General features: G+C 31.6%; 1 protein-coding gene across 3 annotated transcripts; it reads right to left on the bottom strand.

The window, feature by feature from the left end:
• Positions 1–180: 180 nt before the first annotated feature.
• Positions 181–14,118, bottom strand: LOC143243040 (serine/threonine-protein kinase atr-like). Of its 3 annotated transcripts, XM_076486673.1 has the most exons (5): positions 13,983–14,118; positions 8,210–8,358; positions 7,809–7,923; positions 5,480–5,687; positions 181–303 (listed from the first exon to the last, which is right to left on the bottom strand). In XM_076486673.1, exons 1-4 carry the CDS (start codon positions 14,109–14,111, stop codon positions 5,607–5,609), a joined length of 474 nt encoding a protein of 157 aa, XP_076342788.1. In that variant the 5' UTR covers positions 14,112–14,118; the 3' UTR covers positions 181–303; positions 5,480–5,606. The 3 variants fall into 3 exon arrangements, with proteins under 3 accessions (XP_076342788.1, XP_076342790.1, XP_076342787.1); XM_076486675.1 differs by lacking the exons at positions 181–303; positions 5,480–5,687 and adding an exon at positions 6,739–6,928; XM_076486672.1 differs by lacking the exons at positions 181–303; positions 5,480–5,687 and adding an exon at positions 6,973–7,140.
• Positions 14,119–14,333: the final 215 nt, after the last annotated feature.

Genomic DNA, 14,333 nt, shown 5'->3' with positions numbered 1-14,333 from the left:
TGACTGAGTTCAGTATGTCACAGATTGATGTTGCTTTTCCATCAATCAGCCCACCACACTATGTTTCATTACCACCTCTGCCTCTTGCCTTTCTCTGAGTCATCTGAGGAAGGTTGATACTCCATTTGGTTGTACTGTTTTTCCATCTGGAAAGGGTTAACAGTTACATACATAAAGAAATATTTACTTTTACATACCAGTTGCTTCATGACCTAGAATCAAATCATGAAGTGTGAGGTCTTCTTGGCGAGATGCTGCTTCTCCTGCCACTCCATCTGGTTCATCAAGGAGAATGTACAGTTTCTAAGACAAAAAAATATATGCATACTGATCACAACTGAAAAAGTAGTAGTAAAAAACAATGCATTCATCCTATATATATATAAAAACATGTTTTTCATTTGAATACTGAATATTCTTAGATTCCTTATTCTTATAAAGAGTGATTCTGAAGTTCATTAACAGGTGAGGAGAGGCACAGGATCAGAAATAAGGTACACTGAGTCTGCCCTGTGACAGTACCATTGAAATAATGGGAAATTTTGTTGATATGAACCAAATAACCAAATTATCAGGAGAAAAGGTGTAGACAATAAAAAATAAAAACATTTTAACATGAGTACTCTGAAAATATTCTTTGAGAGCTATAATTTTATGTATATGTGCATGTAAAGTTGTACTACAGAAGATGTAAGTCTGACAGTAGCAAAAGTTATAGCACAAATCTGAGTTTGAGGTACAAGCCCAGAATTTTATTATACAATTAGCTCATTGAAAGATTGTAAGTATTAAACTTTACACAGTTTGGTTTCTATTCATCTCATGAATATTGCAACTTCACATAACACACACTGCAGATTCACACTTAAAATCTGTTTCAATGCAAAATTACCAATATCTATTGTTTTCCTTAAACTATTATTTTGTCATTTGAAATCAAACAGAATATTCTGGCATGTGATGTAATCTTAGTAGTATTAATATTTTATTATACAAAATTACAAGAGATATCATTTCAAAATTATTTACCTGCAAGAAAGCCAACTCTTCAGGAAGTCATAAACAGACTTATAGTTGGGATCATTATGTGGGTCCACAAGAGAAATAACAACTTTGTCAATTCATGCATTAGCAAAAGCAAATCACAAAAAACGAAAAATACATTGTCTTTACATGTAAAACCTTTATTATAGATTAAGGAAAGTTGGTGTATTCATTCTATGTATGAGCTTATGAGTATACAAAACCACAACAGTCATCATGAGGTCTTAGTAATGGGTCACATCTCAATAACTGAGAATAATTCTATTCTGTTAACAACAGAACCAAAACAGCCATCTTGAGGTCCTAGTAGCAGATTACATCTCAACAACTAAGAATCGTTTTTATTCTGTCAAGAACAAAACCCATAAGACCTCCATTAGGTCACCAATAATTACAAACCATGTCTTATTATGTAAAGAATAGAATCACAAAAATTTCTCTCAGGTCCAAGAAAAACAGGTCACCTTGCAAAAATGTGTAATAATGGGTTTTTATTTGTCAATAACAAAATCTTAACAGCATCCATCAAGTCAAAAGAAAATTGGTCACAGCACAATAATTTGGAATTTTATCTATTATTTTAACAATAAAGTTCTAAACAGAAGTTGATATCAGTTACAAAACAGATGTTGAAAGCAGCAAAGTTTGAATGAACTATAATAGTACAGATTGTACATGTAAACAACTTCAGATCTTTGAAGCTTATCAGAAAAACAATAAAAAACCACTAAAGATGAATCCCAAAATACTGATGTTGCAATAATTTGACTCTACAATGAACTGAAGCATTTCATGGAGTATGTTGATATATATATAGAGCTAAAGGAGATGTGGCACAGAAACTGAAAAATTGCAAATGAATTCAACATTGAAACTCTGCCATCATTTCTTAGCTGAATTTCTACTTTCAAGGGCAAGTTGGCAACACATTTTGGTGGTTTCCACAAGGTCATTTTATTATTAAACTGCAACTTACTTTGCTTGTTTTGAGAAATTGAATATTTTGTAAATTCTGGTTTTATTTATACCATAACAATCATCACATTTGCTTCCTTTCAGGATGAAAGCTCCAACACATCATTCTATAGTTTCTCCACTTTAAACCAAAATCTGTAAAATTGTCAGCTTATCAGATTTTTCAAATGAGACTGCTGACATATCTTGTTTCTGTTAAATGCAGTCAAAGTTTTCATCAGTGAATCAAGTTGAAGACACAATATACAATACAAGTACATAAGCCACATACAAAGACAAATTTCTCTTCATTATCAATGTAGTTCTAAAGTTTACAGGTTACATATTTTTAGAAGTTACATACAAATATCAATGAATAAGGTGTAACAGAGTTTATACATGCTACTTCATTTTATATATGAAGGATAGCTTTTGCTAGAGACAGATCAGGAAAAAATTATGATAACTAGCAGTCATTTAGCCCTTTTGCTACAGACTCAGTATAATATACAAGTTCATCTACACATTTGCACACATTAAGTATTTGTACTATAACTTTTGATACAGCACATGTACCTTCACAAAATCTGGTAGACATTAGTACAGATATAAGTATTTTTTATCCAAAAATCAGATGTTTCATGAACTATTTTTATAAAAGATCTGTTTGTGAAAATTGAGTCTGTTTCATTACTAGTATGAGTGCAAAGTGATTTCATGTTATGAGTTAAAAACTGTTCTTCATCCCAAAAATCTCAAATATTATTTGCATAATCTCTAAAACTTCCCAAATATATTTCAGATGTTTGATTTCAGTAAAACTTTATACATTATGTTATTTTCTACACTCCAGCTGTGGGGTCTGTCACTTAACTAGCTTTGTAACTATCATTAAAAAATTAGGAAATAAATAATTTTATTTTTTTAGTGCTATGATGATGACATATTGTAACATGAAAATACAAATGTTTAGTTTAAGTAGACTAAGTCTCATAATGCTATATGTTACATATATATTTATTATGTTACTGACCTTCCAGTCATGCCTAGCTAGCATTGTGCAACTTGCATTGATCTGGTGCTCTCATATTACATATCCAGTAACACAAAACTGACCTTTAGTCTTTTCTGTCTTGGCTGTGTTTTAGTGGACTAGTATTTTGTAATATACAGACACATTTAAATTATTATACATTATGACTATTTAGAAATAAATTATTAAACTTTTCTTAAAATATAGAAAAAAAAATGGGAAACCCAAACAATTATCTCTTCTCTCTACGATCTCTGTACTTGGTTGTTGCTGGACATAAGTTGCTGAGCCTTTTGAAATTTCAGAAGTGGAGGATATCAAACATTTTTTTTTTAGGTTTTATACATACAGTTGAATAACCAAAAAATTATAAGTAACTACACTGATACCATAGAATTCCACTTAGTAACTAGATTTATATCAATTTTAAAATATATGAAACTATGAGCAGACACAAATCCTTCAAAACTTAGATTGAAAGAACACTAGCTTTTTCAAAGATTAAAATAGCTAAAAAACCACTTTAGGAACATCTTAAGCTACCGATTGGTTTTTCACACGTCATATACTGTAGTAAGAGTATATAATGGACTGTTTCAAAAATTGGAAAGAGTTGAATAGGGCCCACTGTGTTAAAGACCTCATACCTTTTTATTTTATATTCTAGCTTGTCAAAGTTAGTAATCTGAGTTCTAATTTGTATGAAACTGTGAACTTAGTATTTTGACACCACAAACATCTAATTTTAAACTGTGCAGCATTAAACATAACATGTGACTCACTAAAATCAATATTTATGTTCTTTTAATACTTATTTTTTAAACTAAGAAATTAACTCACACATAACATTAAATAGAAAAATTATAATCTACAATTTGATTCCAAACTTACTGACATAAATTCATAAAATATTTGTTCAATACAATCTTGAATGCAAGTCAACAAACACAACAAGATGGCCTTTGATCCATGACCCATTGTAAAAGGATTAAACATTGTTAAGTCCTTAATACTGCATGAAAGTCAGACCACACAGTACTGAATATAATGCACCAGATTAGGTCACAGTATAACTATACACTTGCTACATGGATGAAAAGGTCCTGTCACAAACTACAGCTCTTGAAAGAACATGATGACTTGCTTGTACATCTCTTGAATGTTAAAGACCTAAGTGACATTCATAGGTTTGTGTACACACTACCATTCAAAATATTCAATTGCTCTTCATTAAACTATAAGTCAAACTCAGGGTTTAGATGGTAATGTATCAAAAATGGAAACTAATGCTTTCTTAAACTAAAAATGCACTTCCAATAATACTTACCTATGCAGACATTACAGCTATTTCATGATCTCTAAGGATTCCATATTTTGCCCATCTAAGCACTGAAAATACTAACTTCAGTCTTTTATACCCAACTTAAATACCTTAGACAAGTTCTAACTAGCAAACTGCTCCACAAACTTTAATGTGCCTTCTAACTAGGTACTGTATATAACCATCTCATCCTGACAACACAGTCACTTTTTCTTTTTGGTTTTAGTGTGAAGGTAGAACAGGAGAGTGTCAGTGAAGGTAAGTATTATCGAAAATACATGTTCAGTTAACTTTCGAAATATACCATCTACTGACACTAGAATCCCATGTTAAGAAGGTGGAGGGGCTGGTGCAGGCATGATCCATACAGAAAGTGTCTTCATAGAACAGGAGTATACCAAGAAAAAGAATAGTACAAGAGTGGGAGAACTGAACTACCTCCAGAACAGATATGCTCTTCACCTGAAACTTAATTTTTATATCCAAGGTGGAACAGAATACGAGTATTCATTCGTATAGGTTAGCCTCAACCAGGTAGACAAGGTTGGATTTAGGCAGTCATGAAACCTGTATCCCATGTTAGTGGTTAGGGTTATTGGACCACAATGTTTTGTGTGTGTATATAAATATATATGACTGGATCTCAACCTGTAGCCAAAGAATGATGTTTTACACAATGAGAAAGTAACAACAACTAAGTGGACATACCTTCTCCTCTACCTAAAGGAATCTAAAAGGCAACACAACAGTTTTAGAAATACAGGCTAGACTAATAATGAAATTAATTTTTTCTTAAAGAACACTGTAGAAAATTTGTTATCCAAAAGTTATTACCACCACTAGCTTCTACAGATGAAAGTCTTGTAGTAAGTTCAATTATTTTACATGAGAAAATATTCTGGTAACTCTGCTTCAAATTTTGAAATTATTACCCTAATAAATCATTACTTATTTCCTAGCAAAGTGACATTTTTATGTTGTAAAAACATAATCAAGGCTGTTAATCAATGATTAGAACAGGTATTTTAATTGTTTTATAATATTTACAGTCTTTAATTTCTCAAAGAAAAAGAACATAAAATACCAGTAACTTAAGCTCATGATTAATTAATGAGTATTCCAACTACCTTTCCTTTATTTGCAGGCTTGGAGTTATTCTGGTTACTAGATCTCAACATCACAAAATACTGATGACACCAAACCGTTAAACAATCCAATATTGAAAACACAGTCTGGGCACTCAAGTGGCAAAGGTCAGTTCTTCTCATGAAACTTCAATTTGCTCTGTTCAGCTTGGTCAACATGGCTTAGAACAGCCATAATCTCTCTGTAGATCTATAGACCCAAATACATAAAAAGTTTTGCTTTTCTTTTTATAATAACACATATTAATTCTAAATTTTAGTGAGATTAAAATCTACCTTGATTATCAATGTTAAAAAAATTATTTTGCATTCCATTTTGCTTTTAAAAATTCTACTACTAAAATATGCAGCAAAATATTTCATAGATTCTTGTAATTTATAACATCTATGATAACGCAAAAACTGCTGTGAACACATTATTCAGCTCACATTTTCAGTTCACTTTGGTATAAATCACAGCATTCAAAAAACAAACAATGTTGTCTTATATAATTATATAAATCAAAATCACTGTTCAACTGGTATTTTTAATGCTATAACATTTGGTGTAACATGCAAAAGTGGATTATAGTTTATTTTAACATTCATGTTTTTCATATTACATTATATTTGTTGAAAGCTATGACAAGACTTCAGTGCACATAAGCTAAGTAAACATGTACGGTAAATAAAAACAAATTATTCTAATAATTCAAACTATTTCTTCTTGAATGTTACTGTTAAGTTTATAGCACTCATAAGATACACATAAATAATTTAATATCTATTAAAAAAAACCATTATTAGATATAAATTCATGCTGTCTAAGAATACTCTTAGCAAAAATATTGTTAATTAGACTGACAAAAGTAACGTTGATCTCAATTTCAAAGATCTGACCATAGGTCACTCGTACATTTTTGACAGTTTTATCTTTGTTTCTGGCAGTGACAGTTGTAACTGGCAAAATAAACTGTCAAAAGAAATAATGTTACTTTCAATCAAGTTGAAATTGACTAGATATGTAAGATGGAACTAGGATTTGTAATCAACAATAAGAAAGAAAGAAAATTTTTTGATAAAAGGAAGTACTTTTAATATTATTTTGAAAATAGTTTCTCACAATAGAATTCACATCCTGAAAACGACTGAAAGACTAAAGTTAAGTAAAATGTTCCAAAAGTCAGAATACCTTTGGCTGACTGATGGATAATTAACCAATTCAGAATCTTTTCTATTTACTGTAAACATGAAAGCAGATGTACTGGTACTGGTATTTTCTTTCTGTTCCCTGCTTTCTTACCCCTTAAAACATTTTATTACCAGATCTAAACAAAATTAATGATTGGCCAATCTGATAAGAGAAGATGCAGAAGTCTGTCAAATGGCTATCAATGCTAAGCTCTGTCTTTAAAATCTCACAGCCTATCAGTTGTATTACATTCTTTACTTCTGAAAAAAGAAAATGTCATATAAAGAATTATGTACATTTACTTCTATACTTTATATTATTTCTTAAAACAAACATTTTCCTTTTCTTCATTGCTTGCATCTTGTAAAACATTAACCATGATGTGAGGAAGAAGAAAAACTGCTGTCTTCACATCGTTTTTGTCAATCATGAAGCATGACTGAAAAACTCTAGCTGTATTCTCTCGCTTTATCTGAGAAATTAAATACACAAAACTATATAAATTTTATAAAACTAAGGGCATTTAAAAACATGCTAATGAGCATGGAAAAGTTAGTTTTAAATTGAAATGATTTTGGTTGTTTTTCTCTATGGCATAATCTGTTCTCAAAAAGCAGTTTTATAAAAAACTATTCTGCATTATTTCTTTTCTTTCCATTAAAAACAGAAAATTAACATATACAAAGACAAAATGAGAGAATTTTAAGTGTAATGTGGTGATTATAATCTAGTACTTGTCTTTGATACTACAGTAGTCTACCCCCCCAAAAGAAATTCTAAAAGTGTATACCACCTTTATGTTCTAAACATATTTGTAGAGTAAGTTTCAATAATGTGCTCCTAATGGGCTAAAACTGTGACAAATGTCGCAGAACTGTGTGCAGGTTACTTAATAGTTGAAATTAACATTCTCCTGAATTAGAAAAGGAAATGAAACTCAGACTTACAAGAACTGTGTGAACAGATATGTTTAGCTGAACTGTGAGGTGCCTCTGTTTCAGTAATACTTTTATCTACACAGTCTGATCTCTAGTTCAAATTTTGTCATGGTTTTAATTAATATAATAATCACCTATAACAATAATATTGATTAGCAACCTAATTATCTCATTTCTTTTATCACAGAAAAGTGCTTCTTACCTTCTGGAGAAGACAAGATGCCCAATTACAGGCCCAATCTTTAAAAGTGCTTCCTAGTTTGCTCCCATATATTGGAAATGGAAAGGAAGTCCTCTTGTTACTAGACATAATGTACCTATCGAATAATAACAGAAAACCTGATGAACTTTTTTTTAACTTTTATTAAAAGCAGAACTTCAATATTCAAATAACTTTTCAGTTTATGTGAAATATTAAAAAAAATTGAGTTTTTAATGTTTAAACTATGCTAAAATACTGTTGAATTGTAATGTTTTATAACACAGTAAAGATAAAAGAAAAACATAACACAATGAACAATGTTAGAAAAAAAAATTGATAAGAAAGAAAATAACTGAAAATTACTGTCTAAATTTCATTATAATAAAAAATAAAATACATACCTAGAGTGCTGCAAAGGTACCAAAATTTCTTGAACCTCTTCTGAAAACCTGTTCCAAAGACTACCACTTGGTCTCACAATTTGTGACAACTCTCCACTTTGACAAGTATATATCTGTAAGGTTTCCTGCAGTGCATAAGATGCACAGTCCTACAAAAAAGAAAAATGTGTACTTTACATAAGAAAACAGTCATAAACACAGCATGAAAAACTTCAGTTCCAGAAAGAAAGAAAAACGTTAGGAAGTGGAGAAATAAAAATAACAATAAATACACACAATACCATATGTTTACTGTGAAAGGCCTACAGTATCATACGTGACTATGTTTACTGTGAAAGATATAAGGTATCATGTGTGACTGTGCTTACTGTGAAAGATATAAGGTATTATGTGTGACTGTGTTTAATGTGAAAGATATAAGGTATAACGTGTGACTGTGTTTACTGTGAAAGATATAAGGTATTATGCAAGACTGTGTTTAGTGTGAAAGATATAGAAGAAAGATATAAAGTATCACGTTGTGACTGTGTTCACTGTGAAAGATATAAGGTATTATGTGCAACCTTGTTTACTGTGAAAGATATAAGGTATCACGTGTGACTGTGTTTAATGTGAAAGATATAAAGTATCACGTGTGACTGTGCTTACTGTGAAAGATATAAGGTATCACGTGTGACTGTGCTTACTGTGAAAGATATAAGGTATCGTGTGTGACTGTGTTTACTGTGAAAGATATAAGGTATTATGTGTGACTGTGTTTAATGTGAAAGATATAAGGTATCATGTGACTGTGTTTACTGTAAAAGACCTAAAGTATTAAAAGGAATATGAGAGGATAATGGATGATGATTTCCTTGATAAACAAATCCCAATTCAAGGGGAGTGGAAGACTTGTAATATGCATGAAGAAAAAGTTCACATACAAAGGGCAACACTAAATAAGAACAGTTAATCTTGTGAGAGATGGCAAGTACATTGAAAATACATTTTCAGTATAGGAAAATTAAGACTTCTGATATGGTAATTATCTACTCTCACAATATTAGCTAGAATCTTACATTGATAACAAGGAGGGACCAGTGTGAGGATATGACAAAAGAATATTTTAAAATTATCTGAAGGATATCTTGGAAATGAAAGAATCAGATCTTGAGATCATAGAAAGGGGAAGTGGACCATTTCTGAGCCAGGGATACTCTTCATCCGATTATGGAACATGTGAAATATAAGGGAAAAAAATGAGAGGAGTACATCAGAGTGAGAGAGAATGTGGCAAGAAAGTGGTCATAACCAATACTGTAACTCAATCTCAAAATAGGAAAGGCAGGTAAACAAAAGATACACCCCTAGGTGTACAGCAGCTTGGATGCAATGGACTACACATAGTAAATCAACTACTTTCAAAACATGCCCATGGGATACCAACATCCATGTGAGTGTAGAATAAAGAGCATACCCTCTTTACCTCAATCCCATGAAATGGGGAATTGAAACCCACTCTAATTCCTGGGTATGACACTAGGATTAGATCTGAGCTATTGAATTGGTATCAACAGAATGTCTGTTGCATGTAATCAACTCTCATAACTGTGAAATGGGCCAGGACCATCCATAGACAATATCATACCCCTAATATTAAGATGAGAAAACAAGAAACAAGAGATAGCCAATGACAGAACCAGAACAATTTCACAAATCATTGCTGTGACCCACAGCCAAGATGGAGGAAATTGAGTTAGGAAGATAGTTAACTTGAAATATGTGTGAGAACTTAAGTAAATGAGTTCACTCTAAATTCAAAACCTTCTTATAGTGTAACAACATTTAGTTGAGAGTAGGATGACAGTTTCCAATAAAAGGGATGAATTACATCTTGATGTCTCATTCTGTTGTCAATGGTTATCATAAAGAGAAGAATATCACATCATCTACACCCATAAAATACCACCACCCTATTCTGTAATTGATTGGTTATTGTGAGTAACTCATTCAGCTGGGTGCCTTCAGGGTCAACCACCTCAGCAATTTGGAACTGGAGTTGTAAGGATGCCCATACTCCACTTGAAGCAAGGAAGGTGACAATGTGGTGGTGAAATCCAAAGCAGTATCACCACATAACCACAAAATCTTATTTTGAAAAATCAAACCATACTGAGTTATTAATTCTAGGAATGATTGGGATGGACAACAAACCCCTTCTGTTTTCCCATTCAGTCCAAGGGTGATACAGTCTGGGATGGGCTTGGTTATGAAACACAAAATATCATGAAAATCATGAACCTATATGTGATTTTGTGGAACACCCCATCTCAATGGTGAATGTGTGAAGCCATGGAAGATAAATTGAACACATCATGGAAGTACAGTGTGGATTTAAAGTTTAAAAAAATCCTGGTGTCTGACCACAGAACAGGATCAAAATAATGATGAATGAAAAGAAGACCTGTGAAAAGAAAAAGGAAAGTATAAATAGAAACTTAACAGTCAGTCACACAGAATTGTGAAGAATGGCTACAGGTGGAAGATAAAACCCCAAACAAAGAGGAAACTGCAATATAATGGAAGACTTAGAATGGATGACAAAGGCAAGCAAGGGAAAAGTGAAATTGTCAGATCTGATAGGAGTATACCCAGAACAAATTCCAGGAGAAATAGACCAACTGAAACAAAAGATGGACCTAACTGGCAAAAAAAAGTAGGTAAAAGATCATGAACAGAGGAGGATTGCCAGAGGATAAAGAAAACTTATCCTGGTAGGAAGCAGTATGTCAACAAAGAGCTCTCACTGAGCACAGAAGCCTACACGGATAAAGTCAAGGGAAAGATGGAAAATGGAAGAAAAGGAGGAATCACCATCTCGAGCTGCTAACAATAATGCCATATCCCCAAAAGTGATAGAACCTTGTGAGCAGTAAATACAACCTTAAAAGAAAAAAGCTCTTCCAAACCTAAGCACTGTCAAATGAGAAGTGATAGTTCAGTAGAGGAGTGTAGAAGGAACCACATATGTCAAATGAGTATGTCACACGACGATTCGGATGAGAAACGCATTGAAATCTTACAATTCCAAAAGTGGGGAGCGGAAGGTTTGAAGCATGTGTAAAGTTCACATATGTGAGAAAAGATAATCATTATGTTGGAATTTCATATTTTTTAGACCTAAATACAGCTTACTTACTAAGCTTGATAAATTATAGTGGAATTCTACAGTACTGATATTGTAACTTATGACTATTTTGTTTATTTATACTGTATATTTGTTACCTGTAAATAACAGTATTGTAAATACGTATATAATGTATAATAATTGAAATGTGACTGTATTTTGCACAATCCTTTTCCACTACAACACAGTCAAAACAGGTCACTCTGTGGATAGTAAAATTAGTTCCATATAACTTAATACAGTAATATGACACATGTGCACTGCTTCACTGTAGCTTCTGTATTGTTAGACATGCATGGATGAAAGGTTGTTATAATAAAAATAATAAATATATATGAATGTATAATGTTATAAGATTTAAGCTATTTAGTCTAAACATTTGTGTTTTCATGTTATACTCTGTTGTCATCCCAGAATGAAAAGGGCAAAATTTATATATATACACACACACACACACATTTTGTTTTTTGGTTACGAAATCAGTAAAATCAACCAAACCTACACAGAGATTCATTAGTAAAAATAAAGGGCAAAACATAATGTTTTCCTTAATAAACATTTGATAAGTTTTGAATGTTATATTTTGTATGTGAAATTTGAAAATTTTCTGATGCATGAAAGTATTTTTCATCTCAAAATGTTGGATAAGAAACATGCAAAAAAAAAAAAATGAAAAGCTTACGACTTCATAAAAAAAACACAATATTTTGCATAACAAATCTTGTAATATTTATTGATAATATACCAAGTTCCATCAAGATATATTTATTAATTTAAAAGTAATAGCTTGAAAATTGTATCAAACACAAAATGATTATAAAGCCAGTCCCAGAGACTAAGCCTGTGTTAAAAAAAAGTCACATATACAATCAACATAGATTCGTTATACAGTACAGTTCTTGAATTCTGTGTACACCAAAAGGTCTCCTCAAGAATAATTACTTCTTGTTACAAACTTTAGATATTGGCACTTTATTAACAACCCTATAATCTCGAGTGTGTCTAATATTTTCACTATCTACAAATACATGAAGCTCAACAGGTCTTTCACTCACAATAATGAAAAGTCCAAAGCAATATTGCAACTTTATCAATGGGTGCTTCAGAACACAGGATACAAACATTATCAGTCTACAAAGAATTTTATTTCAACACATTAAGTCTATTTGTAAGTAATGAATGAGCTTATAAAAGTGAAACCTGTTAGTCCTAAAATTATGCAGATGTAGCTTAACACTGTTTCAGTGAAGAAATTCCTTCACTTTTAGAAGTATATTCTCTTCTCTAAATACATTTCACTTAGAAACAAAAGTGACATTTCTATATTTTTTGCCCTCCCAGAAAACTGATTTGCTGATTCCACACAAAATTCTATGTCCTGAACAATCTTAATGTTCCTACTGACTAGTGATAGTAGTGGATTTGTAAAGACAACACTGAGGTCTCTTCTCCCTGGTTTCACTCAATTTTATGCCACTAAAGATGGTTAGTTTATGTTTTCACTTCATGCTCTTTTTTTAACAAAAAAAAAAAAAATATTTCTGTTGGTGCCTGGCACACCTTTACTACTTCATATAGCTGGAAGGTCTTGTCTTAGGCTCCATGCAGGTTGGCAGAAGTTTATCAACTGTAGTAATGTTATTAACGGAGTCACAAAATGTTATACAGGGTGTTCAGAAAGTCACTGTGCAGTTTTGTAATTATATGTCTATTCAGTCTATTTCAAGCCAGCAACTGACATCAGTGTTTAGAAACAAAATAAGAAGGATCCAAGCCAACAGGGGTCACTTTTAATATTGTTTATAATTGTTATTCATATTTACCTCCTGTATTCTATATTGAAACATGTCTGTTAATAAATATACAAGTGCACAGTGACTTTCTGAACACCCTGTACAAATGATCTTTTGATAGTTTATTTATTCTATTTACCTGATGACGATTTAAAACTTTCTCCATTTACAGTGTGTTTCAGTGGCGAGTTATGATTGTCACAATCTGTATTTTGTTCAAAGCATATATACAATCCAAAATGGTATGCAGTATTTGAAATATATAAAAGCACATTCTGCTGTCATTCGTAAGTCCAGGATTTGGAAACACACCTTAAAATGTGGCTTATGTTTTGTTGCACTGAACTTCTTCACCCATTTGTATCCATATTTTGAAGACCACAGGAGATTCAAAACATGTTTGTCCATATTTCAGAACATCATGTTACAAACCATTTGTTGGGTAAGAAAGCAACTGGGTAATGTAAACTAAATGTTATATCTCACTGAATATCTAGTGATTACTGTGATCAACAATTTGTTTTGAGATTTCTGAAAAAATTTAATATCTCATGTATAGTGAAAGAAATAAATGGCAAGGTTCATAGATAATTAAGATTATATTTAAACTAATTTTTTTTTAAATAAATGATTAAGTTTTAACAAATGAAAAACTTAAATTTAAGTAAAGTGAAAATAAAGTATTTTTCAAATCTGTGCAACTTTTGTATAGGTAGTCTAATTATTCTAACCATTTCTCATAAGTATGTCAATGTGAAATAAAACCAATAACACAGAGTCAAAAGACACACTTCAGTATAAAATAACCACTCACTTGTATTCTGGTGTCTTCAGCTGCTAGGAAAGACCTAACTAGCTCTTGAACCAAATCATAAGCAAAGTTTTCATCTTCTACACTTAAATAAAAAAATGAAGACTTTTGGTTCTCACTCAATCTCCTCATTTCTAATCTAAAACAAAACAAAAAAAAGATAAACATTTATTTAAGTTTCAACTCAAACTTCTCTACTTCAAAATAATCTGTATTCCTATATGTATTCTTGAGACAGCTAATATGGATATTAGAACTTTAATTAACATAAAGCACAGAAGAATATTTTGGTCTTCTCATGTAATCTTCAGGTTAACAAAGAGAGAGTTTGCAACTGACTCTGCTTTATGTTAA

This window comes from Tachypleus tridentatus, unplaced genomic scaffold, assembly GCF_004210375.1.
Source record: "Tachypleus tridentatus isolate NWPU-2018 unplaced genomic scaffold, ASM421037v1 Hic_cluster_2, whole genome shotgun sequence".
NCBI classification, from domain to species: domain Eukaryota; kingdom Metazoa; phylum Arthropoda; class Merostomata; order Xiphosura; family Limulidae; genus Tachypleus; species Tachypleus tridentatus.
Note: the sequence above shows the minus strand (reverse complement) of the source record. Positions and strands in the feature narration are given on the sequence as shown.

Excerpts from the sequence above, each read along its gene's own strand:
- LOC143243040 (XM_076486672.1), bottom strand. The coding sequence starts at position 14,111 with ATGAGGAGATTGAGTGAGAACCAAAAGTCTTCATTTTTTTATTTAAGT. Across the intron at positions 8,359-13,982 it reads CTGAAGACACCAGAATACAA|GACTGTGCATCTTATGCACT; the intron begins GTGAGTGGTTAT and ends TCTTTTTTGTAG. Across the intron at positions 7,924-8,209 it reads GTACCTTTGCAGCACTCTAG|GTACATTATGTCTAGTAACA; the intron begins GTATGTATTTTA and ends ATTATTCGATAG.